The sequence below is a fragment of the Diabrotica virgifera genome, chromosome 1 (genome assembly GCF_917563875.1).
Source record: "Diabrotica virgifera virgifera chromosome 1, PGI_DIABVI_V3a".
In the NCBI taxonomy this organism is placed as follows: domain Eukaryota; kingdom Metazoa; phylum Arthropoda; class Insecta; order Coleoptera; family Chrysomelidae; genus Diabrotica; species Diabrotica virgifera.
This window is the reverse complement of record NC_065443.1, coordinates 250,823,508-250,851,211: the sequence shown is the minus strand read 5'-3', so window position 1 is coordinate 250,851,211 and position 27,704 is coordinate 250,823,508. Positions and strand designations below refer to the sequence as shown.

The 27,704-nt window shown below is 33.0% G+C and overlaps 1 protein-coding gene across 2 annotated transcripts in view; it reads left to right on the top strand.

Annotated features, from left to right (window-relative positions):
• Window positions 1–27,704, top strand: part of LOC126879073 (cytochrome P450 9e2-like) — a 90,657-nt gene that overhangs the window by 43,153 nt on the left and 19,800 nt on the right. For both annotated transcript variants that reach the window (XM_050641985.1, XM_050641986.1), the window contains exons 2-4: window positions 11,695–11,858; window positions 15,836–16,167; window positions 18,269–18,473. In XM_050641985.1, the coding sequence (XP_050497942.1) occupies window positions 11,695–11,858; window positions 15,836–16,167; window positions 18,269–18,473 (701 nt within the window). The remainder of the gene's footprint in view (window positions 1–11,694; window positions 11,859–15,835; window positions 16,168–18,268; window positions 18,474–27,704) is intronic.

Sequence of the window (27,704 nt, the reverse complement as noted above, 5' to 3'; positions counted from 1 at the left end):
TCGGCGATTTGTACCGTCCTACTCTACTTTGTTGTCACCTCTTACTGATCTTTTGAAGAACAGGAAAAAGGGACAGACCATTACTTGGACTCCTGAGGCTGACGAAGCTTTTAGGCGCGTTAAAGATGCTTTAACGAGCGCTCCGGTTATGATGTCACCTAATTTTGATGAGCATTTTTATCTAATGACAGATTGCTCTAATACAGCTTCTGGAGGCGTATTATTTCAGTTGAAAGATGGCTCCGAACACCCCATAGCGTACACTAGTAAGAAGTTGAACAAGGCCCAGAAAAACTATTCAACTACGGAGAAAGAACTCTTAGCTATCATCCATGGGTTAGAAGCTTTTCGTTATTATCTGGAAGGTCGTAATTTCACTATAATTACTGATCATAGTTCCTTAGTATGGCTTCATAGTATGAAAAACCCTTCACAGAGGCTTTCTCGATGGATATGCAAACTGGCTGCCTATTCATATAAGATTGTCCATAGAAAGGCAAACGGGGTAGTGGTCGCAGATGCTCTTTCACGTGTCCATGATATTAATGTCCTAGATCTGTCCTCTTTAAGTCCTGATATGTGGTATCAGAATATGATTGATAGGGTCACTCAAGACCCACAAAAATATCCTGATTTTAAGGTAGAGAATAATATTCTGTACAAACACATCTTAAGTCCGATAGAGTCCTTATCCAATATGTCGGAGTGGAAAATAGTTGTACCTACGCCAAATAGGGAAAATATTCTGCATATGTATCATGATGAAGTTACGGCGGGTCATTTTGGTTTTTATAAGACTTATCACCGTATTGCCGAATTATATTATTGGCCTGGTATGCGGAAGTCTATAAAAAGGTACATTTCTAAATGCATGGTTTGTGCTACTTGTAAACCAAGTAACCTACCACAGGCTGGACTTATGGGTTCCTTCAGGAACATAAATTTTCCTTGGCAGATGATCTCAATGGATCTCATTGGACCTTATCCTCGGAGTTACAAGGGTAATACCTATTGCCTGGTAGTTGTGGATTATTTCACTAAATTTCCTTTAGTTTGTCCCCTTCGCCAGGCCACAACTCCAGCAATTTTAAAATATTTGGAGGAACAAGTCTTTTTGGTGTATGGTGTTCCTCAAATTGTGTCATGTGACAACGGTCCTCAGTTTGTATCGAAGGCCTTTAAAGATCTTCTAGCTAAATATAAGGTTCAAAAGACCTTTTATAATGCTGCCTACCATCCACAAGCAAATCATACTGAGAGAGTAAATCGCAGTATTGTCACAGCTCTAAGGTCCTATACTTACCCTGATCACAGAGCTTGGGATCAATATATTCATTCCATAGCTCAAGCCATAAGGACTTCTGTCCATGAAGTTACCCAGTGCTCTCCAGCATATTTGAATTTTGGTAGGAATGTGGCTTTATCAGGTGATTATTTTGGTGTAATTTCAGACAATTCCGAAAATCTTCCTCAAATATCTGAGAAACTTCATCGCTTAGATGATCTCCAGACGTTACCTCATATTTTCGCAGACATTAGGAAGAAGTTAAAAACTTCTTACCTAAGGAACCAGCAGCACTATAATTTGAGGAAACGAGATCTGCGATTCTTTGTTGGTGATCGAGTCTTAAAGCGCAATTTTGTCAAATCCAATAAGGGTGATGCCATTTCTGCAAAGTTTTGCCAGAAATATGTCCCATGTACTGTCTCAAGGGTAATATCTCCTTTGATTTATGAATTAAAGGACAATTCGACTAATAAGCGAATTGGTCAATTTCATGTAAAGGATTTACTGCCTGACAACACCATGGACGATGTGGATTCTTCAACTTCATCGGAAGAAGATTAGCTTAACAGGGTTGTTTAAGCTAATATCTTCCTGTGTTTGCCTTTAATTAGTTTTATTATGGTATAGTATTTTAGTTTAAATTGTTAATCACCAGATAATGCCTGACCATAGCAATTTTTATCCTTCGGCATGGCTTGATGATTTCTCACGTATTAGTTATTAGGTACCGAATTCTTGGGTAATACCGCTTGTATGAGTTTATTATTATTTTTTTTGTATTATAGATTGCATTTGAGTCATTATCGACAAATATTCTCAAATACTAATCCAGCCAGTAGTATTACCAAGTTAATAACCACCACTTGTACTCTTAGTTTTGTACTCAACCTCTCAGAATAAAAGGGCTGTTGATTATTATATATTAAGATATTTGGATGTGTGGGCTCATACAAGTATTCTTGCTTAATATAGATGGAGCTATGTTACACTACCATATCTTAGATTATGTGTTATATCTTGGATATTTGATTACATACCTATTATTTTTTTTATTGTTTTTATATCATGTCATTGGATTTGCCATATTGGAAAGAAGTTGTGGTTGTTAATTTGTTATTGGGTTACTTTATTGATATTTGTCACAGGTACCTTAAATACTTTATATTAATTCGGATTCTTACTTCCTCCACAGGATGATTCTGGAATGAATTTGGAATTTTGATTTATAAATGAATTCTTGAGTCCTTCATATTTCTTCTTATGAACTAGTCTGTTAATGCTCAAAGTTGGTGAATACGTGGGTTCGAAGTTCAGCAACTGATCACTGCTATCCGATTTCGTAATCCATGTCTTTCTTGTCAGAGTAGGCAGATGTTTATCCATGATAATATTTCTGGTTGGGAAATGGTGTACAACACTTCCTAACCATTCTTGTGCAATTGTTCCAAATATTCCAGGCACATTTTCACACGATAATAGGGAAGTCTAGTTTGCTTATTTTATGTCTCTTAGTTCATAGTATATTGATGCTTGACTTTCCATAGACGTAGAGTCGTAATGTTAGTGATTAACCCACTGGGACAAATTATTGATTTTCTTTTTAGTAGATTCCCTCTTCTTTCCTTAGGCATTAATTGTTGCTTAGATTCAGGAATATCTCCTGGATAATCCTATGTATGTTCACATGAATATACAGTCTTATGAAAGATTGGGAGCTCGTTCCCGTCATATTTTGTATTTACCATGGAGTCATAGAACTTATAAGTTCATCCTTTATTTTTACTATTTAGTTTCGATAGGCTCATATTACCGGATGAGGGTAGATCTAGAGCTAATTTAGTTAGTTATTTAGTATTAGTGAGAATTGGTCCATAAATCTTCCTGATCGTTCTTCTTTGGATATGCTCCTATAAATCTGGTGTCCATTGCTAGTCCGATTTTGGATTAAGTGTCCGATTCTTCACTTATTTTGTTTATTTGGTTGTATAGGTTCGTATTACCGGATGTGGGTGTACGTAGACCTAATTTATTTATATGATTTAGTATGGATGTGAATTGGTCCATAAATCTTCCTGGTCGTTCTTCATTGGATATGCTTTTGTGAATCTGTTGTCCATTGATAGTCTGACTTTGGATTGAGTGTCTGATTCCACATTTATTTTGGTTAATGTGTTTGCATTCCTTTGGTATGTTCACTATTTATATTAGTTGGTATTGGTGAAAATTATTCTATAAATATTCCTAGTTGTTCTTCTCTGGATATGCTATTACGAATCTGGTGTCCATTGCTAGTCCAATTTAGGATTGAGTGTTTGATTCTTCACTTATTATAGTTATTGATTTCATTGGTGACTTTAGTATATGTACTTGCGTTATGGTATGAATTGGCTCTCACCTTTGCCTGGTTGTTCGTCCTTGGATATACTCCTTATAAATCTGATGTCCATGGATAGTTCAACTTTGGATTTACTGCCAATTCGACACTTATTTGTCATTATAAATTATGTCTCATCTTTAGCACTTTTACTAGGACTTCGGGTCATATTTTGCAATTTCCGTTATTTGCTGCAGTGACCATCCTACTTTCCCTTGATTATTAGTGGTGATTATTTGTAATCTTGCGAATCAACGGGGAATGATACACTAAGCACTACTACTCTAGTTTAATATTTTGAAAAAAAAAAAAAAAAAAAAAATTTTTTTAAATAAAATTTTTTTTTCTGGTGGTTGAAAGGGAATGTGACGTTCCGCCCCTTATAGAATCGATTATTGATGGGAAGATATTATTTAACTATCCAAAATATTATTTAATTATTTTCAGAATTATTTTCTTTCAATGTTTATTCAAATAGAACTTAAACCCATCTCAGAATATTTAAATGCTTGATGACGTCACATTTAAAACGTGGCAACATTGGTTTCCCCACTTTGACAGCCAATGCTTAGTAGAGGGGTACGAAGGATTCAGCTGTGAACGTGAGCCTTGGATTGCCATTGTTTCTCGAGTGTTCGGTCTGAATCGTAGTGTGCGGGGTCATTAGACTCAATTATTCACCTCTAATTCTCAGTTCCAAATTGATTAAATATTACAATAAAAGTATAGTGAAGTTATCCAGCAGCAGTGGATTTGAAGAATTTTAGAGCATACTATATCCAATGAGTTCTACCCCGGTAAATACACATTTTATTAAGTATTTTATTCAGCCATTTTGGAAGTCCTTGACATTTGCTAACTAAGTTTCACATAGTCTATTTTCATGGTTTTTATGTTTTATTTTCATGGATCAAACTCATCTAGAGATAATTCAATATTCGTTGTTAATTTGTGCTTCCAGTTGGAAAATAGAGCTAATTTAAACTCCATTTTTTATATTCCTTTCAAGTCTACAGAACTCCTATCTTTTGAACGATGATCAAATAAGTATCCATCGCTTAGTCTTACTATATTTCATCCTTGTATAATATATCTATATACCGGTGTATATATTATAATAAAATATTCTTTCACAGTAATTATATTTTGTATTTCAATTGGAAATTACTTGTGTTATTTGACCAAGGTCATCTGATAGCAACCTGATAAAAGGTCAAGCTGTCTAGTCATTCAAGTTTTTGGACTTAATGACCTATTTCTTCTTATTCCCATAGGAATAAAAACACCTCCTCGTATCTCTTGCTTCTTTTTTTTGACATTGGTAGATTGGTAGTAACACCACACTGTGTTTTTTTAGCACCTACCATGAAATCTTAAAGCCACCCTACAACAACACCAAGGCCAGACCACACAGAGAGAAACAATCAATAGGCGACCAGCCTGGATTATTTCCACATTTTCTTTTTTTTTGAGTACCTCCAGCTGCTTTCCAACAGTTTTGAGTACCTTCAACTGCTTTCTACCAGTCTTCCTCTCCTGTACCTCCAGCAGGACAGCTGCTAGCGAGAGTTAGCACCCTTGGGTGCTCATTACATCAACTTCAAGATTAGGAAAGAGTGGTTTGTTTGGGAACATTTACTGTGCTCTTATTAAAGACAGACTGGTTTTGTGATATTTAGTACATTTTTTTTTATAGTTCAATTGCACACACATTTTTCCTGCTTTATATTTTTTATAGGTTTTTTTTTCTTTACAACATAATATTTAATTGATAGCGTTCCCCAACACTCTGCAATCTATAAAGGTATAAATTTCTGAGCTCAGATATTTTCCCTGATAATAGTAGTCGGTACTCTTATCTTGATTATTTTTAGGCTGTGTTCCACTTTTGTATAATTATTTAAACTCATTCCATTATTTTAGTATATGTTTAATTAAATTTTTAAAAATTAACTTCACATATTAGTCAAAATTGTAATTATTAACTTTATTTAACTCGAACTTATTAACTTTACTTAACTTTAACTTATTAACTTTATTTAACTTTAACTTTAATTTATTAAATTCATATGAACTTCTGGATTCTAATCCCTCAGATTAGTTTTTGGTTTCACTTGTTATTATTACTATTATAAACCACGAGTTAGGAAAAGGATCTGTGTATCCACTCGTAGGTTTATTTATTCAATAAGGCTTGTGCCTGTCCCACTCACAGTGAGGTATTTATATGTTATATATAGTATCAGGTAGTATTTAATTAAGGTGTACGTATTATAAACGTACAATTATTATTTGGTGAGGGTTCTACTAACCTAGTTGTAAGTTGTACTTCCTGTATTAGAGGTACCCGTAGTCAGTTTTTCTAACCTTATAAAGAGTATTCTTAGATCATAGTTGTATGATGATTTTGTAATTGACTTTCACTAGTATCACTTTTTCCTGTCATGTTAGAGTTACACACTAGTTACTTGTCCTAACTCAGAGATTGTTAAAAAGATCTAGTAGTTACATTCAATAAATATACATTTATTGTGATTTTTTTTTTCTTATTACTCCTTTATTTTTAGTAGTATATTTTATAATTTAATAATCTTTAATAACTTTTCACATACTTGTACTACAAATTTAACATACTCTATAGCAGCGTAGAATACCTGGAAGAGCGTTAACCTAGTTATCCTTCTTCTGGCGCCCAAAAATTCATTCTATTTTCAGTATATTATTATATTTACTCTATCTATTTTCTGAACATTATCTTCATATCTTCTTTTCGAGCCATCATTGTCACTTCCTTTAATCTATTGTCTGGCCAAAAATAGCCGTGCAAATTGGCCGAATCCTTCCTTGAGTGTCAAGTGGCCCTTCTCATACATATTTAGCTAGCCATTCAAGTTATATCTATCTATTAATGATTTCTCATCTCTAGTCCTGTATCAATTCGATATTCTTTGTCTTGGCATCCTTCCATACAAATACTACTACAAAGTTGTATTTTAGTTACTCCAGCTTCTTCAACGGAGAAGCCACACATTTTTGTCCTTTGGCTACATTAAGTAGATCTTCTTCTTTTTACTACTTCTGTTGGAGTTTACCACTCCCTTTTCATTCACTCCAACAGAAAATCATCAGCCAGTTGTTACAGATTACGTCATCACGCCCAGATGGATGACGTCACGAGGATAATATATATGCCAAAAAATCGTAATTTAAAAATAAAAATCGACCTGTTTCGGCGTTTTTCCTTAAAGTCGCCGGTTTACGAAATAACGAATTTATGCGTTACTTTATGGACGCACTGTATATAATTATGCATACATGGGACGTTTTCGTAGTCTGACGTTCGAAACCTGTAACCTGTGACAAAATTAAAACTTCCTCTGTTCCAGTGTTCCCGCACATCAAAGTTTGTCTGACTAGACATCGTTAAGCTATTAACACATTTTCAGCTTGCTATTAATAAATTGTTTTCGGTACGCGGGATTCAGGCCTAGTAGTAGAGGATGGGATTAAATAATTTTATTTTGTTTTAAAGCAAAAACACTTTCACTGTACAATTTTGTAATACAACAAATTACTAACTTTTACTTTGGCTACTTTGCGACCTCTTGATGCGATTGATTTTGGAAAATGTACGTAGACGCCTGATGTGGCCGTCCCAACTTGGGACGTGATAATATATTAACACTCAGAAAATGATTTCTTTCTAACGCATTAAATTGCATGTGACAGAAAAAAACGCACGTCGGTGATTACATTTCGTCTGTGATATTTATATCATTTATTCTAGTTGTCAATAGATGGCGCCATAATCGAAAAAAAAGTATTTACTAATTATATAATATATCTACGAATATATTCTGTACAATTTATAAGACTATTAGTCCAGAAAGCCACTGCGCATCCGCTAGGAAAAATATTCTAATTCGGATTTTTTGCACAATCTTACTCAAAAAGGACTCCTTTTAACAAATTTGCATGTTGCCAGGACCAAAAGGTGGTCAAAAATTTTTTAAACGTTTTTTTTTGTTTTTTTCCTAAAATTATTTTTTTTTTAATGGAAAAAAGTTTTTTAGGTTTTTTGGATCATTCCAAACAGAAAAAGTCTTTAGTGACTTTTCTCTATAAATGATAGTTTTTGACATATAAGCGATTAAAAATTGAAAAATTGCGAAATCGGCCATTTTTAACCCTCAATAACTATGTGAAAAACTGAAAATTTAAATGTTGCCAAAGTAGGCAGATACTCTTTAAACATCGATTGATGAAATCCCGAAGAGTTTTTTGCAATACAATAGTCGAAACTCCTTTGTTTTTTAATTTCTAGTCACGCCTGCGCGACACCGTTGCATGTGTATACAGTATGGTGCAAATGAAAGGAATAAATTCGATATTTCGTAAACCGGCGACTTTAAGGAAAAAACCCGAAACAGGTCGATTTTTATTTTTAAGTTATGATATTGCGGCATATATGGTATACTAGTGACGTCATCCGTCTGGGCGTGATGACGTAATCGATGATTTTTTTAAATGAGAATAGGGGTCGTGTGGTTACTCATTTGAAAGGTTCTTCAATTCTCTATTCAGTAATGTAAACAATTACATAATTATTTATACAAGGTGTCCAAAAAATTTATTAAATTAAATTATTTGACACAAAAAGAAGTAGAAGGACACACTGTATAAATAATTATATAAATGTTTATATTACTGAATATAAAATTGAAGACCCTTTCAAATGAGCTAGCACACGACCCCTATTCTCATTTAAAAAAATCATCGATTACGTCATCACGCCCAGATGGATGACGTCACTAGCATACCATATATGCCACAATATCATAACTTAAAAATAAAAATCGACCTGTTTCGGGATTTTTCCTTAGAGTCGCTGGTTTATGAAATAACGAATTTATTCCTTTCACTTGCACCATACTGTCGGTGGAAAATAGTGTCGCGCACGCTTGAATAGCAATTAAAAAACAAAGGAGTTTTGAATATTGCATTGCAAAAATCTCTTCGGGATTTCATCAATCGATGTTTAAAAAGTATCAACCTGCTTTCAAAACTATCATTTTTAGATAAAAGTCACTAAAGATCTTTTCTGTTTGCAATGATCCAAAAAACCTAAAAAAACTTTTTTCCATGCAAAAAAAATAATTTTAGGAAAAAAACAAAAAAAAACGTTTAAAAAATTTTTGACCACCTTTTGGTCCTGGCAACATGCAAATTTGTTAAAAGGAGTCCTTTTTGAGTAAGATTGTGCAAAAAATCCGAATTAGAATATTTTTCCTAGCGGATGCGCAGTGGCTTTCTGGACTATATACAAATCAAAGAAAATACCATTTTATAATTGCAATAAACACAAGTGATTTGATTTTATGCCAAATTGCAAATAAAATGTGACAACTGTCAGATTTAACTAAAATGTTATGTCACTAAAATGTATATTATCACGGACTTACCTTTTTTTCTATCATTTGTGACGCACTTAAAAATGCTCATTAAAAGAAGCATATCCAGACAGTATCGACGTACCTCCTTCCAGTTAATGTTGAAAATATTGAAAATTAAAATAATGTACTGTGCGTTTTAAAAGGTTGAAGGATTTATGTGAAAGCGCAGAAATCGAATATAAAAGAATTCTTGGTGACAGAAAAACAGGCTATTTTGCCAGCTGTAGAAAATATTTAAAGAACTGCCAAGTATATTGCAGCTCTTTTTAGAAAATGGCTTATCACAAAGGCTTCAGTTCATACACAACCAAGCTACATTATTTCACATTGCTGTGAAAAAGGGGGAAATTTTCAATTACGAAAGGGTCAATGAAAGCAATAATTACGAGAGAGAATAATTATTGATAACGATTAATTTCCTTTAATTATTCGAAAATCCATCACTAGGTTGGAAGGACAAGGTCCCACTAAACTACTAGAAATATCTTGAAGAATGGACAGTTCAATTCAAATATATTAAAAATTTTCCCCATCTCATCTGGGGTCGTCCTCTTGCTCTCTTTACTGTCTATGGTCTCCATTGTTGTATCGTGGTATTCCACCTATTTTCCGTTTGTCTGACGTTATAACCTGCGAAGCTCGATTTTAGCCTGGCTATATGTTGTCCTGCGTCTTTGACTTTTGTTTTATTTCTTACCCAGTTGTTTTTGCTTTTTGTCTGTTAATTTTACTCCTAACATTGCTCTCTCCATGGCTCTTTGTGTCTTCATTATTTTATCCATGTTTGCGTTGGTCAAGGTCCATGTTTGGCATGCGTTTGTGAGAATTGGGAGAATGCACTGGTCAAACACTCTTGCTTTTAAGTATTGTTGCATTTTTTATTCTTTAGGGCTCATTCTAATTTCCCAAATCCTGCTCAGGCTAATCTGGTCCTACTTTCTACCTCCGCTGTTTGGTTTTCCTTATTTATTTTTATTATCTGTCCCAAATATATATATAATCATTAACCGCTTCTATTGTGGTGTCATTTAGTATTACGTTTCTATTATCTTGTGTGTTTGTCATTGTTTTTGTGTTGGCAAAATTCATTTTTAGACCTATTTGTTCGGATTCATTTGCATATTCGCTTGCAATTCCATAGGATGGATAAAATTTATAAGGAATTATTCCCGTAGGTAAAGTATGACATTACCATCACGTGGGATGTAAAGTGGGTTGTTTTGTCTCTACATGCAGACAGTTAGATGGCAACAATTAGTTGATGTTTAAACTAACTGATCTAACTGTCGTCATGTAGAGACAAAACAACTCACTGTATATCCCACGCGATGGGAATGTCATGCTTTGCCTAAGGGCATAATTCCTTATAAATGTTATCCATCCTATGGAATTTCAAGCAAATATGCATTTATAACATAACTATATAACATTTAAAGGGTTTTCACCCTCGTATTTCTTTGGTGGCTCAGCTAGCATTTAACCTGTTTATTTTTTAACACTGATGATGATTTTTTAAGCAAATCGAAAACATTGTGTGATTAACCCTTGATGGTATTTTAATAAAAAAATTTATACCTTTTACAAAGAATTTTTCAATAAAATGTTTGTGATTGATGGTATACAGCCAGCTGCAGGAAAAATTCTTTCTTTTGCTTGTGGACTTCTGAATTTATCTAGTAGCCAAACATTTTTCGAAAAATAATCTTTCTGATGAGGCGTCATCGGTAAAAAAATGTTACAGATAAAAAATTTTTTAAAATGTTGGTTGGCTTCAAATGTGGAAACAGACAAAAAATGAACCTAGTTATTCCTTCATTTCAAACAGAATAATGTTCCTTGTCAAAATATGAAAATTGAAGAATTCGCACTTTTAATTCCCAGAACACATACAATAACAGAACGTGTTTTTGAACATTAAAACTTTAAAATCTATATTAACTGTACAATATAATTTGACCAATCCATGCGAAATATTTCACATTTTAATAAATGATTCGGATCTATTGCAAAGCATTCACTTGGATCAAAACTATGTTTGATAGTTTGATAGGCTATTTTTTATACAAAATATCATAATTTTGTTTAAATAAAAAATGTAATTTGATTAAAAATCATTATGTTTAAATTATTATTTTTTACAAAAAATGTTTGTCACCGATTAATAACAAATACATTTTTATTAAATTACTATGAACTACAACAAATTGGACGAATCACGCACCGCGAATCGCGAATCACGCATAATGTGTAGCCAGCTTTATGCACATAGCGAATATTAAAAACGACTACGTTACAGAGGCGTACTCTGTATTATTTAAGATCTGTATAAGGGCTGTATTAGGACAGAAATAATATGTTATTTGCGATAAGTTACAAAGTTGTAACAAATATATACCTCTATAAAGGAAATAAAGATTCTAACAATATGGTTGTTCTAAAGCAATAGGCGCAAAGGAAAACAAATTAAGAACAATCCTATAAGTAATCAAGAAGTAATTTCAATACAGTATTATTTGCATATGTGTTATAGTAAATTATTTATTTATATATACTTAGTACATATCTGTTTTGGATTCTAGGTATAGTGGCATTTACCAGTTTGGAAATCCAGTTCTAATTTTGAGAGACCCAGATTTAATCAAACAAATTTGGATTAAAGATTTTGAGCATTTTACTGATCGTAGGACATATATTCCCGAAGATCTTGATCCTTTATTTGGAAAAAGTATCTTTTCTTTAAAAGGTAAGACGGAATTCGTGATATTCTTCTCCAATAGAAACTTTTAGTGGCATCTACATTCGTTGTCCCGCTTGTCTTAGGGTCCAAAATGCACATCTGTACGTCAATATTGGGAATATTAAGCAGTTAATCAACCTCATTTTTAGACTTCATGAAATTTGGGTTTTCTTCCATATTTTGGTCATCTTTCGTAAGGCGACATTTGCTAGGTCACATCTAGGTTTTTTTCCTCCTGTAGTAACCTTGTGTTCTTGATCAATGATTCCAGATATAAATATAAATATGAGCTTACAACCTCAAACCGGTCAATCGTGGTTATGTGTGGATGGTTGTTATGTAGTCTAACCACTATCATGATCTTTGTTTTTGATATGTTTAATTGCAGACCAAATAGAGTCGGAAAAATGAAAGAATACCCAATGAACGAACATATAAAACACACTGTATTTTCCTGTCACCGTGTCACACAAAAAATTGGCCAGCGCAAGTACATGTAATAATTATTATTACATGTACTTGCGCAGGGCAATTTTCTTTGTGACACGGTGACAGGAAAATACAGCGTGTTTTATATGTTTGTTCATGGGTATTCTTTCATTTTTCCAACTGTATTTGACTTTCGTTTTCAACCAGCCATATAAGATTACTTAACTCTTCGTAACTATTTGCAAGAAGAGCTGTTATCTGCAAAACGTAGGCTGATTATTTTTCGGCCATTTATTGAGATGCCCTTCTCCCATCCTTTAAGTACTTTTCTCATAATATGCTTTCCATCTTCTTCTTCATTATGTGCTTTCCTTCTTCTCTCCGTGCTTGATTATCGAGCATTAGCTATTAAATTGGCTAGAGTAATTTTGTTGACGGCAGCTCGGAAAAGCGATGCAGAGGATATGTTAAACCATTCCCTCAGATTTTTAAGCCAGCTCTTCTTCGACTTGCCCCCCCTTCTTCCGTCTACCTTGCCTTGTATTATTAAATGGAGTATATTATATCTCTCTGTCGCATAAATGACCAAAATATTTAAGTTTTCGATTTTTAACTGTTCTGACGACTTGACTTTTCCCATCCGATGCAAAACAACTTCGCTATGAACTCCATCCACCCAACTTAATCGTAGTGTAACAAAAATAAGAAAACTTCTGTTGGAGTGAAAGTAAAAAGAAGGATATACTCCAACAGAAGTAAGGAAAAAAAAAGAAAAGACTAGATAACTAAATAGTTAAATAGTTGGGGCTATTATGAAAATAAAAATGAAGGGGCTTCAGCGTTGAAGCCGAAGTAGGAAAACAAAAAAAATACTACTTTGCAATAGTACTGAAGGAAGGGGAATTAAAAGGGATAATAGGGATAGCAGTAGAAGTATGGAGAGACAGAGGCAAACTGAATAGAGTTGGCTAGCAAGAGATACCAGAGAACAACTTGACACTCAAGGATGGATACGGCTCGTTTGCATGCCTGTCGAAGAACAGTAGCTCTATGTAGATAGTAATGATGACTAAAAGGTGAAATAATAAAATAATAATAATGTACTGAAGAGGAATGAAGATGAATAATTTCTAAAGACGAACAAGATAAATAAATCTAACAAATCATGGGCGCCATGAAAATGATCTTCGATCATTTTCCCAGGTATCTTATACTGCTGTCAAATATTAAATATATCAATCCTGTAATAATGAACATAAAGGAATAATAAAATTCATGATATACAAAATAAATAAACATTTATTAAAATTAACTACCAGATTTTTAACAATCTCTGAGTTAGACAAATTAAATATAATGTGACTCTAAAATGACATAATATGTTATATAAAAGCTATATTTGTCTAAGTACAATAACTAATCTGTCACAAATTACATAATTACCTCTCACTTAAATATAGGGTACAACTAACATGAGTCTTCTACCAAATGGTTATAGTATGCCTGCTATGTACAACTAAATGAAACCGACAAAGAAGAAAATAATACAAATAAATAGGCCCAAGCCTCACTTAGGGAAAATACAATAATGAAGTAAGTAAGTTAAGTATACAATGAATGAAATAGAAATGAAGTTGAGATAAATACCGACGATGACCTAAATTATCCGAACAAATGGAATAAAGCGAATAACAATAAAATATTTGGGAAACAAGCAAGTAATATTACAAAATAAATTTACCCGAATTACATAAACCAATATCAAAGCAATAATAAAGTATTAAAAACCTAATTTTCTCTAAATTCCTGTGCACAAGAAGTTACCGTAGATACAAAGTTTGGGAACCAAATACAATAATATACAAATATGTCATATTAAAAAAAAACCAGATGTAAATTAAATTTGGAAAAAAAATTAATTAACATAGTGCATTAAATCAAGAGTCTGAAATGTAAAAAAAATCAATAGTTACTAAAACACACTAATTGTTCCCAAACGAATCCCAAGGATTCCTAAAAAGGTTGCGGTTGCATCCTAGAAAATGATGCACCAGGATGGTGCGACCCCATGACTCCTGTAGGCCCAGGTGCCAAGACGAAAACTGAGCTGGAACGCTCCCATAGCTTGCTCCCAATTAGACATACTCCCATGATGACTTGGCTGTGGCTGTCTCAGGGCTTCTCAAGATGTTATAAGGGCTATGACTTAGTATATTTCTTCCAAATGGCGAGTGATTCTGATTCCATTTGTTTTTTCCACTTATCTCCTTTCTCCAAAGCAACAATTGGTAATAATGACTTCACTTTAAAATTGAACAGGAGATGTTAAATATAAATAATTTAGTAGAAAATATCAACCCGCCATTTCTTTCAGAGAGCCAGCAACCAAGTGACGAACGAGAGACGTTTCTCCGCCAAGGCGAACGTCAAATTCTCTCAGAACACGAAATAATTCTCGATAGGTGGAGTACGTTTCATCACCGAGGTATGACGTCACCTCAGTAGTTCTATACGAGAAATTAGAGAATTTAAATGAGAGACCGAGGGAAAATAATTATAATAGTAATTAAAGAGCTAATTTTGTAACGTAACCGTTACAGTAGGATTCTCCGATACACCCAGATTTCAAAGGCTTTCAGTTTCTTGAGAAGTGTATCTGTTAAAGTTCAACCTTCCACACCGTACAAAAGAGTCGAGCACACAATCTCATTAATGTAATTTTCAGATTCAAAGTATCGTTGTTTCCACACAAGAGTTTCTTTATCTTAAAGAATGCAGCGCTGACCTGCTCTATACGTATTCTAATTTCTTTGGTCACGTCCCAGTTCTCATTTAGATTACAAGCAAGGTAGGTGATATTATTAGTTCTCTCCAGTTGTTCACCATATACTGTTATTACATCCGGTGGTATTGTCTTCTTACTGACAACCATCACCTTGGTTTTTGCGGATTCAGTTCATATTCATCACACGTTGTGATAATCCTATTAATCAGATGTTGAAGTTCTGACGCCATTGATTTTGATACCACGTTGAACATTATCCACTGCTTTGTTGAAAACAAACTCAGAATAGATGTTAAATATTAGTGGTGACAAAATGCAGCCTTGCATACTCCTCTTCGTATTTGAAGTTCTTCAGAAGTGTCTCGGCCAATCCTGATGTTTGCACGTTGATGCCAGTAAAGATGTTTAATCGTGCGAAGGTCTTTTCAGTAATAATTTCAGTATGTCTTACTCTATCAAAGGACTTCTCAAAGTCAATGAAACAAATATAAACTGGATGTTCGATAGCTCTGCGTCTCTGTACCATAACCTGCTGTCCATACATGTTAAATTATTCTGGAGACAGTATACACCTTTGTCTAACACCTTGTTCTATATTGAATTCATTTCAGAGTGTGTCAAGCACTTTAACTGTTCCAGTAGTATGTTTATTAGGTAATTCAGTTATAAGTGAAATTCAGTGTTGTGGTAAATCTAAATGTCAAATATTTCTTTTATTTCTAACGAGATTTTCAAAATAAATTTAAGACTAATATCTTAATGTTTTTAGGCGAACGATGGAAGAACATGAGATCCATTGTAAGCCCCACATTCACCAGCAGCAAGATGAAATACATGTTTGTTTTAATAAAGGAATGCTGTGACAATTTCACAAACTACTTTTTGAAGCAAGGTTCTCACATTCAAGAAGTACAATTCAAAGACGCATCCGGTCGATTTTGTACTGACGTTATAGCTTCCATAGCGTTCGGTATTAACTTAGACTCTCTAGACCAAAAGGACAACGAATTTTATGCCATGGTCAGTAGGGTTTCTAATCTTAACAAATTTAGTAAACTTATCAGATTCATGGGATTTTTGTTGGCTCCGAAGTTATACAGAGTAAGTGTTTTGATCTTGACGATAAGTGTTTCTGTTCATTATATTAATATATAATGAAAATTAATAGATATTGAAGATAATAATTATTAGATAGTGCAAAAATTATTTATCTAATTTTTTTACTTGCTATAATCACTTAATTAAAGATAAGTATGGTTCCCAAACTTTTACAAAATTTCATCACATTACACCATATTGTGAAAGGTTGGATGTAATAGGATAAATTATGTGACGAACGTTAAAGTGTCAAGAAGAATGAAGAAAGCAAAACAGGTGGAATCTGTAGTAAAAGAAAAACACACTACAAATATCTCCAACATATAATACATGGAGAAAAATACGGCATCGAAAATTCAAGGCAAAATAGAGGACAGAAGCAGCATGCAAAAAAGACGAATATATTGGCTAATATGTATATTGACCAAAAAGCCCAATAGAATAGTATGTTTGAAGTCCAAAACAACTTTTTAGATGGGTTGCTGTGAAATCTAGAGTGACCATCATGTTTGTCAACCTTATTAACGGAGATACAACACTTTTTTACTTTTTGTTTTATTTTACTTTCATTTTACAAACATCGTCACATCAACTTCTGAGTATATTAATGTCTTTGGGATTTTACCAAATGTTCCATTTTACAATCTTTTCTAATATATCACTTATTGATCCGATGATGTGGTTTGTCTGTCTCTGCAACTGGTATCTTGCCCACTGTACAGGAACATGCTTAACACTGAATGCAACAACGACTTGTTATGTTGGGAATTTGATATTTCTTGCTTGTTGGGCTATGATCCTCCTCATTTCCTGAAAGGCTCTTCAACACAAAAAGATTGCTCGAAACAGCGGAGATGAAAACCCTTCGAAAAATCGATGGAAAGGCTCTATGGGACAGAGCTAGAAGTACAGATATACGACGGAGATGCAAGGTGGATAACATTAATAACTGGGTAAGAAACAGAAGAATAGAATGGAATGACCACATAAGCCGAATGACAACAAATAGAGTAGTCAGGACAGCGAGAGACGGTTCCCCAATAGGAAGACGATCAGTGGGAAGACCATGAAAACGATGCAACGACAACTTACTACAGGCACATTGAAAAAACAGACAGTCATGTCTATATAATAAGAGGAAGAAGAAGAAGCTGTTCATTTCCGGGAAGGCCAATGTGTGATTACTTAATTCTTCTTGCTTTTCTTCTTCTTGTTCTTCATTTTATGGAACGCCAATGTGTTAAGGAACCTATATAAATTGTAGTATAGTTGCTGTTGTATATGGCAGTATTCTTATATAATAACGGGAGCAACTATGTATTGTGTGTAGTTGGTTAATGGTATTGATGAAACTAAAGGAATCGGTAATTATAAGAGCATTGGATGTACCTAGTATTGGAGTTAATGTGAGTGTGAGCTGGATAGATGCCTTATAGCTCGCCAGTATGTACACAGCTTAAGGATGGTAGTTTATACTTAAGTGTAATATTTGGAGTAGCCGTATGTCCAGTAGATGTTTTAGAGGCGTGTGCTAAATACGTGGTAGAAGTTAGTACATTTTTTTATGAAGGTATTTTTATTAAGGAATATCGTTCTTTCCAAGATATTTAAGCATATGTTACATCGAGGAAGACATTATTCTTGCTCCAACGCTACTTTTTCCTATAATCTTTCACTGAATAATAACTAGCAGAAGCTGGTATTTTGTCGTTTCTTCGTCACATGGCCTAGATATTATAATTTTCGTATGTTTATTTCATCGTTCAATTCTGTTTCTTTTGAGAGTTTTCGCAAATCTCTTCATTGATAACTCGGTCTAAATAAGATATTTTTAGCATTTTCTCCTGGCTGTTGGTCCATTCTTCATTTCCTACGGTGCCAAGGTTGTTGTAGTGCTTCACTCTTTCTGCTGATATTGTTCAACCGGTACTCGTTTAGTAGAATGCCTTTTAAAAAAGAGATGTAATATAAAAAATAATTGGTGAGTAATGGCATAAAATTGCATCTAGTAGTTCTTGTTATCTACATAAGTATGCTTAACCGTTTCACATCCTATTAAAATATATTATTGAAGATAAACTAGACCTAAGACCTATATTTTCAGTTTCTTGGCTTAAAACTCTCCGACAAAGAAGAAACTTCATTTTTTGTAAACCTTGTCAATGATTCCATCAAGCAAAGGGAAGAGAAAGGTATCGTTCGACCAGACACAATACAATTGCTGTTAGAAACTAGGAAAAATGAAAAACCTGAGGAAGACGCAACGACTGAAGATACAGGATTTGCTGCAATGGAGGAGGTTAAAATTGGTAAATATTTTGTTAGTATTTAATATATTTTGAAAGCAGTATAATAGTTAGGAAGATTGTTTTAATAAAATAATCCACCCAACATGATGTTTCGATTTTCTCATGCTTTCTTCAGGTTTCCTTTTATTTTAAAATCTTTCCTATTCTACTATTCTATTCTATAGTAACTATTATTTCCGCTATTTTTTTACTTCCTGTTTTATTAACCATTATTTGATGTCGTACTCTTTTCAGTCGACAAAACATTTCTCTCAATGATTTGTCGACTTTAATGTTAGGTACTTCTTAATTCTGTTAACCATACTTAAAAGCTGGTAATTTCTAAAGCTTAGATATATCACAAAATTATACTGTTTTACTATTTTTATAGTCCCGAAAAGATTGGTCATAAACTATACCACACATTCTGGGATCAAAAATAGGTTGACTGAACTTGACTTACCTATACCGGGTGGTGAATTGGAAAACGGGTCATAGGAAACTCAATGTAAAATTCTAAACTGTTGAATTCCTGCTTCCCTAATTATTTTACATCAAAAGACATTAGAAACTATTTGTAGAGGATTGAAATCTGCATTGAAAACAACTGTTAAAATTGTTCTACGAATTAAACATATTCTGAAATTTTGTAAAAATGTAATACATTTTTCAGTTTTTCAGTCCAAAATTAGGCCACACACAGTGCAATAATGTGTCACAATGTAGTTATTATTTTCGCATTTTTGAACTGTCAATATTTTTATTTTATCGTTTATTGTTTAAAAACAATACATACAGTTGATAGGATACTCTCAGTTGCGGAGAAAGTATTAATAATAAAGATTTTTGATTCGGTCAATAGTGTGAGCACTGTCAGTTAAATAGTAACGTGTGGCCTAACTTTTACACACATACCTACTGTATTATATTTTTCAAATGTATTTATTATATTTTTCAAAATTTTGGAATGCGTTTAAATCATAGAACAATACAGATTTTAATACAGATTTCAATCCTCTACAAATATTCTCTCATAACTTTTGATGTAAAATAATAGACCAGGGCGCATCTGTAAAAATATTAGTACATTTGGACGTTGAGAGGTGACTCAAATTTTTTTGCAGGAATTGTTTGAAAATAACTCAAATAATAATATTTGAGTTATCCTCTCTCTCAAAAAGGTCCGGAACATTGTTTAAATAATAAAAATGTCAAAAAATGAAAGAAAATTCAATTTGTTTCTTAGTTTTTTTATTATAACTTTAAAAGTATTCATTTCCGAGAAAAGTTGTACTGACATAAAAGTTGCGTAATTAAATTTCCTGCAATATAGAATTGGCTAAAAATTTAGAAAATAGTCACCCCTGTTGCAAAATAGCAATAATTGCGAAAAAACCATACAAAAACAAGTATTCGCATTTTACGTTTTTTATCCATTTATGCTACACTTATGCCTGGTTGCACCAACAGATTTTAAGTTCCAGATTAGCTAAGCTCTACTTCTAAATAGGCCCTCCTTGAGTATCACTTACGTTGCACCATAATTTTAGATTCTTACCTTATTATCAATTATATCTATTATTATATTATGGTATTCTTATTGTAATATATTATAATTATATTATATTAATTCTTATGATATTTTCGATTTAAGCTTAAGACCTGTTGGTGCAGCCGGGCATTAGGACCTTCATATTTCACCAAGAAAAACTTGATACAGTTAAATAATACTGTAAACTTAATTAAGATCGGTTAAATAGATTTTGCAAAATAAACTTTGCAATCCACCTTTCGCAAAAAATAGTAATTTTTTCAAAATGTTACAGGACTGAAAATAAAGCAGATTGCAAGTTGGAGTCTTTTTTGCTTATAGAAGTAACTGTACCTTTCATTTACAATTTGCAAAACAAAAATCGATTAACTACCACGGCGTCAGGATTTTTTTAAATAAACATTAATTATTGGTGTTACGCGCAGGACAGCGGATAGTTTGCTCTGATTGGGCATTCCAATGACCTTTGATAATGATTGGTACATTTTAATTTTTAGTACATTTCGATATAAATAAATAAATTTGCTTATTGCAAAATAAGAACACATACTCTATCCTTTGAAATAACACTTTTTTAGCAAAAACTTTCTTTGTTCGTATATTTTAACTTAGAGAATAAAAGTTTATTATTTTTAAACATATGCAATTGTTTAAACAATATTTCACAAACCATAATAAAATTAGTTTGATTTTTGTGGAATTAAAATATTAAAATACAACAAAATATAAAGTAAGAAAACAATATATTAGATAAAGATTGGAAGAAATTTTGGTGGAAATCAACTTGTGTGAATCGAACACCGCTGTCCTGCGCGTAGCACCAAAAATTAATGTTTATTTAAAAAATTTCCTGACGCCGTGGTAATTAATCGATTTTAATTTTGTAAATTTCAAAGGAAAGGTACAATAAATTTCTATGAGCAAAAAAAATTCAACTTGCAATTTGCTTTATTTTCAGTCCTGCAACATTTTAAAAAAATGAATTTTTTTGCGAAAGCTGGATTGCAAAACTTATTTTGCAAAATTTATTAAACATATATCTTAATGAAATTTAAAGCGTTGCTTTACTATGTCATAAAGTTTTTCTGGGTAAAATATGAAGGTCCTAAGTGTAGCATAAACGGTTGAAAAACGTAAAATGCGAATACTTGTTTTTGTATGGTTTTTTTTTCGCAATTATTGCTATTTTGCAATGAGGGTGATTATTTTTTAAAATTTTAACCAATTCCATATTGTAGTAAATTTAATTTCGCAACTTTTATGTTAGTACAACTTTTCTCATAAATGAATAGTGTTAAAGTTATAATCAAAAAACCAATAAAAAAATCGAATTTTTCCTTCATATTTTGACATTTTGATTATTTAAACAATGTTCCGGACCATTTTGAGTGGGAGGATAACTCAAATATTATTATTTGAGTTATTTTCAAGCAATTTCTGCAAAAAAATTTGAGTCGCCTCTCAACGTCCATCTCAAAACAGATGCGCCCTGGACTATAATTAGGAAAGCAGGAATTCAACACTTTAGAATTTTACATTGAGTTTCCTATGGCTCGTTTTACGATTCACCATCCGGTATGCAATAGTGCACACAAAAAAGTTACAGCCCTTTGAAGTTACAAAATGAAAATCGTTTTATTTTCATATATCGCAAACTCTTAGAGGTTTTTTTATTGAAAATAGACATGTGGCATTCTTATAGCAGCAACAACTTAAAAAAAATTAAAGTGAAATTTGTTCACCCCATAAAAATTTTATGGGGGTTTTGTTCCCTTATATCCCCCCAAAACTTTTGTGTACGTTTCAATTAAATTATTTTTGTGGCACCATTAATTAGTTGAACACAATGTTTTTAAAACTTTTTTGCCTCTAAGTACTTTTTCGATAAGCCAGTGTTTATCGAGATATCTTGAATATTTTTCGAATCCACCACATATTTGTATATGGTTAAATACGATTATGGAAACCTGTTAATAATCTGAAAATTTATTTATCTACTCTATCTCATATTATATATAAGTTTTTAGTTTGTGAAAACTGTCATTATAGATAGTAGTGAGTGAAGTAATAATGTATTTTAAATGAGATTTACTTTTTCGCAGTGTTTTTTTGGCACACTCATATAATCAAATATCCTTAACTTTCGCGTTGTTATGGTGATGACATGTGAGCAATAAATTACAACAAAATTTTGACAGTTTTGTGGTTTGAAAGAAGTTAGAATTTTGTAAATGTCTATTGGAATATATATTTTTGTTAATGTTGTTATTGGAATATATGTTTTTGTAATGTTCATATAAACCACCCTTTAGGTTGTTATTTAAAATGTTTATAAAAAAGTTAAGTAGGTTGTTGTTGATAAAAATGAAAGTAGTAGTTGTTGAATAAATAAAAAGCAGTTTTTATGAAAAGTCAAATCTCTAGTTCTTTCTTAAATTAAATATATAAAATCTAATAATGTCGAAGTTCTAAAAATTATAGAATAGAAATGAATTCCAGTGACGAAGTGTTACAGTTTTTTTATTTGTTTATGATAGATAAAATATTGTATGAAACTGTGCGTGAAGTACCTACTTTTTGCAAACTTACGCGATGTATAGCACAGGCTCCGCTGTCGCTCGTGCTCTAAACATCGCGTGCGTTCGCAAAAAGCATACTAAAATAGGTTATGTGGCCCCAGATCATACTTAACTACTGCGTATATATAGTTTAAAGTATCGGTGTGTCCGAAGTATATTTAAAGCAAGAAAGTATATTTAAAGACTTTGCCGGTGTGTCCGAAGTATAAGGGTTTGAAAGAAAGAACTAGAGTGGCGTGTGCCGCTGGAAATTTGAAGCAAAAAAAATAATAATGGGTGACAAAATAGATATATCCACAGTTGATAAATTTTATGGCGTTAACTTTCAACAGTGGAAGGTCCAACTGAAATGTGCCTTAAGAGCCAAAGGTATATATGGAGTTATTGATGGCTCGTTAATCAAACCAGAAGTAACAGGAGACGAATTACAGGCATGGTTTAAAAAGGATGCCCAGGCTATGTTCACTTTAACATCTGCAGTGAGTTTAAATCAGATTACTTTGATTGAAAGTTGTAATACTGCTAAAGAGATTATGGAGACCCTTGAGTCTATTTATGAGCAGAAATCAGAATCAAATAAAATGATGTTGCATGAACGGTTTCATCAATATAAGATGACTAGCCTAGATACTATCGCTCAACACATAGCAAAAGTGCAGAATCTTGCTAAGCAAATTAAAGAAGCAGGTGATGATGTGAGTGATATTGCTATTATGACAAAAATATTGAGTACATTGCCCCAAAAGTACAGAAATGTTAGACAGGCATGGTTGTCCGTAGACAGTGCTAAACAAACTATAGGTAACCTCACCGCAAGACTGTTAGATGAAAAAATGAACTTAACTGCATATGAAGAGACAGAACAAGCACTGGCAACAATGTCATTCACAGGAAAATATGATCAGAAAGGTCAAGAAAGGGGTGTTATATGTTTTGAATGTAGAAACCGAGGACACATTGTCAAATTTTGCAGAGAGAGAAAGAACGAACAAGAAAACAGTAGTAGCAGGTCATATAGAAGTCATAATCGAGGCAGAGGTGGCTTTAGTAACTACAGAAAAGGTTACAAAAAGAATGACAGACCACAAGCTGGCAACTCTACAGAAAATCAGCATGGTGGTTCTTCGAGTAGCGCATATTATAATGTTAATAATGAGAGTGCATTCAACACAGAAGAAAAACAGCTAGAAAAAGTGGATACAAGTGATGATTGGATTATGGACAGTGGTACATCAGCACATATGTGTTACAGGGAAAAATATTTTTTTTAATATTGACAGAACTTTTACATCACAGGTATCACTTGGCAATAGTCAAACACTACCAGTACAAGGTAAGGGAACTATTAAAATAGAGAAGTTGATCAATGGACAATGGTTTAAATCCACTATAAATAATGTGCTATATATCCCACAGTTGAGAAAGAAATTATTTTCAGAAGGTGTTTTGACAAACAAAGGTATGAGTGTAATTAAGATTAACAATGAAGCCAAAGTATATGAAAATGAGAATCTAGCAGCAGTTGGTATAAAGGATAGAAACAACACATATAAAATGATGTTTCGCACAATAATATATAATGCATGTGTGACTACAGTAGATGATTTAAAGATATGGCATGAAAGATTGGGACATGTTAATAAGAAATATTTAGAAGAAATGGTAAAAATGAACTTAATCAAAGGTGTTACAGAAAAGAAACAAGATTTTGTGTGTGAAGGTTGTTTGATGGGAAAACAACATAAGAAGACTTTTAAAGAGAGACCACACACTAAGTTACCTCCTGGAAAAAGAATATTCAGTGATATTTTTGGACCTATGCAAACTGAATCTATGCAAGGAGCACGTTACTTTGTAACATTCAAAGATTAGTACACAGGGTATAGAGTAGCGTATTTTATTAGACATAAAGCAGATGTACTAGATTGTTTCAAAGTGTATAATAGCAAAATAAAGGCAAAGTATGGCTACTATGTTGAAAAACTGCATACAGATAATGGTACTGAGTATACAAATAATTCTTTCAAAGAGTATTTAGAACAAGAAGGTATAGAGTCAGAAACCACAGCACCATACACTCCAGAGCAAAATGGCAGATCTGAGCGAGATAACAGATTGATTGTAGAAATGGTTCGATGTATGTTATACCAATCTGGAGTAGATAAGAGGCTATGGGCAGAGGCAGTTAATACTGCCATCTACATTTGCAATAGAATTACAAGCAAACAGACACCAGGTTCTACAGCTTATGAACAGTGGACAGGGCAGAAACCTGTATTTGACCACATGAAAGTGTTTGGGTGTGATGCATATTCCTGACCAGAAAAGAAGGAAACTAGATGCAAAGAGTGAGAAGGTTATATTTGTTGGATATGACAAAAACTCCACAAATTATACATTATTCAACCCAACAACATAGAAAATAGTAATCTCTAGAAATGTGTTTTTCAATGAGAAAATGTACAGTGCAAAGAAAGACAATGTGATCAAGATAGCAGCAGAAGATGATGTGACAATTTTTGAAATACATGAAAATGAACTTGAAGAGAGACAAGAAGAACAAATAAACGTCACTAATGAAATAGAAGCTTTACAAGATATTGACAATATACCCAATTTGAGACCACAACGAAATAGACGTTTACCAGCCAGATTAAATGATTTTGAGTTAAATTTTACTGAAATTGATATACTACAAAGGTATGAAGAAGCAGTGTCAAATAGTGACAAAGAAAAATGGAAAACTGCCATAAATGAAGAGTTTGATGCATTAGTAAAAAATGAAACATGGACTATGGTTAAGAAGCCAGACATGCAGTTCGATATACAAACTGTATTTTTATATGGACATCTTGATGAAGACATTTTTATGTCACCACCTCAGGAGCTAAAGTGTGAACCCGGACTAGTGTGCAAGTTAAAGTCGTACGGTTTAAAACAATCACTATGCTATTGGAATCGAAAATTCCACTCGTTTTTGGCTAACTACGGTTTTCAAAAATCATCAGCTGATCAGTGTGTTTATACTGGACATGTAGACAATATTAAAGTGATCTTAATCATTTACGTTGATGATGGTTTGATATTTTCTGAGAAAAATTTAGCAATAGAGACAGTTTTGTGCACGATAAAATAATGTTTTGAAGTGATGAAGTTGGGAACTATTTTGTCGGACTAGAAATTACAAGAAACTTAGAGGCTGGTACTATGTTAAGTCAAGCAAGGTATACAAAACAAATAATAGATAGATTTGGTCAACACAATGCAAATCTTGTAAGTATACTAGAAGATGTAAGTGCTGACTTAACAGCCATAGTGTCAAGACCTGGCATTGCACATGCGGTGGGAGTAATCAGCCGCTATAATTATGGCATGAGTTATTGTTACTACAAATACAATGAAGTTAACATGCATGGATACAGTGATGCAGATTATGCAGGTGATATAGAAACTCGTCGTTCCACCACTGACTACGTTTTGGACACTGGACAAGTAAGAGATAGACAATCAGAGTGCAATAAAGTGGACATTTGTTATATTTTTTTAAAGGTTTGTTTATGGGTTAAACAACTTAACAAAAGGTGGGAGTATTGGAATATATATTTTTGTTAATGTTGTTATTGGAATATATGTTTTTGTAATGTTCATATAAACCACCCTTTAGGTTGTTATTTAAAATGTTTATAAAAAAGTTAAGTAGGTTGTTGTTGATAAAAATGAAAGTAGTAGTTGTTGAATAAATAAAAAGCAGTTTTTATGAAAAGTCAAATCTCTAGTTCTTTCTTAAATTAAATATATAAAATCTAATAATGTCGAAGTTCTAAAAATTATAGAATAGAAATGAATTCCAGTGACGAAGTGTTACAGTTTTTTTATTTGTTTATGATAGATAAAATATTGTATGAAACTGTGCGTGAAGTACCTACTTTTTGCAAACTTACGCGATGTATAGCACAGGCTCCGCTGTCGCTCGTGCTCTAAACATCGCGTGCGTTCGCAAAAAGCATACTTCAGGAACTGTTTCATAAATAACTATTACATATAATTTATATTTTTAGGTATATTTTGAAAAAGAAGCCACATCTCGATAAAAGGTGACATCAAAAAAATACTAAGAGGCAAAAAAGTTTTAAAAACACTGTGTTTAACTAATGGTACCGCAATAATAGTTTAATTGAAACGTATACAAACATTTGAGGGTTTAAAGGAACAAAACCCCCATAAAAGTTTTATGTAAACATATTAAAAAAGAAGGCGCATCTCGATAAAAACTGGCTTGTCGAAAAAATACTAAGAGGCAAAAAAGTTTTCAAAACGTTGTGTTTAACTAATGGTACCACAACAATGAATTAATTGGAACGTACACAAAAATTTGGGGGGTTTTCAATAAAATATCTCTAATAGTTTTCGATATATTGAAAAAAAATCGATTTCCATTTTGTAACTTCAGGGCTGTAACTTTTTTATGAGCACATTTGTACTAAGGTAAGTTAGGTTCAATCGAACTATTTTTGACCCCAGAATGTGTGGTATAATTTATGACCAATCTTTTCGGGACACCCTGTATATAATGAGTGATCATTCCTACTTAGTTTGGGTTTTATTGACTTTAAGATTTTCTGTTTCTTTCTTTTAGTGGTATTGTTATGACTTAGTTATGCAAATAATATGCTGTGTTAATAAAGTTATGCTGAGTATGATGGCGCTACAGAGTAATGGACAAATGAAGGAGATGCAGCTAGTGCAATAATTAGAGTAGGATGAATGAAATTGATGCAAGGAAGTGTTTTACTCTACAATGGGAAGATTTCACTGGAACTGTAAGGTAAACTGGAACTACCATAAGACAAACTACGATCTAAGGAGGTGACTTTCGGATAGTTAAAAGTAAAAAACACATAGGTAATAGATCAGTCGAAAATGAGAATGGTTAGGTGGATACGCGTATAGTGACGAAGAGATACGATTAAGAAGGGATATATAGAAAATCTCGGGATGTGACTTCTAGTAGACTAGAGGGAATAGATAGCTAAGTTATGACTGGGATAGTGACCCCTACCCAGGATCCCGGTTGTAGACCACAACCTCGGTGATGGCGTAGAAGAATATCTTTGCTTCGGC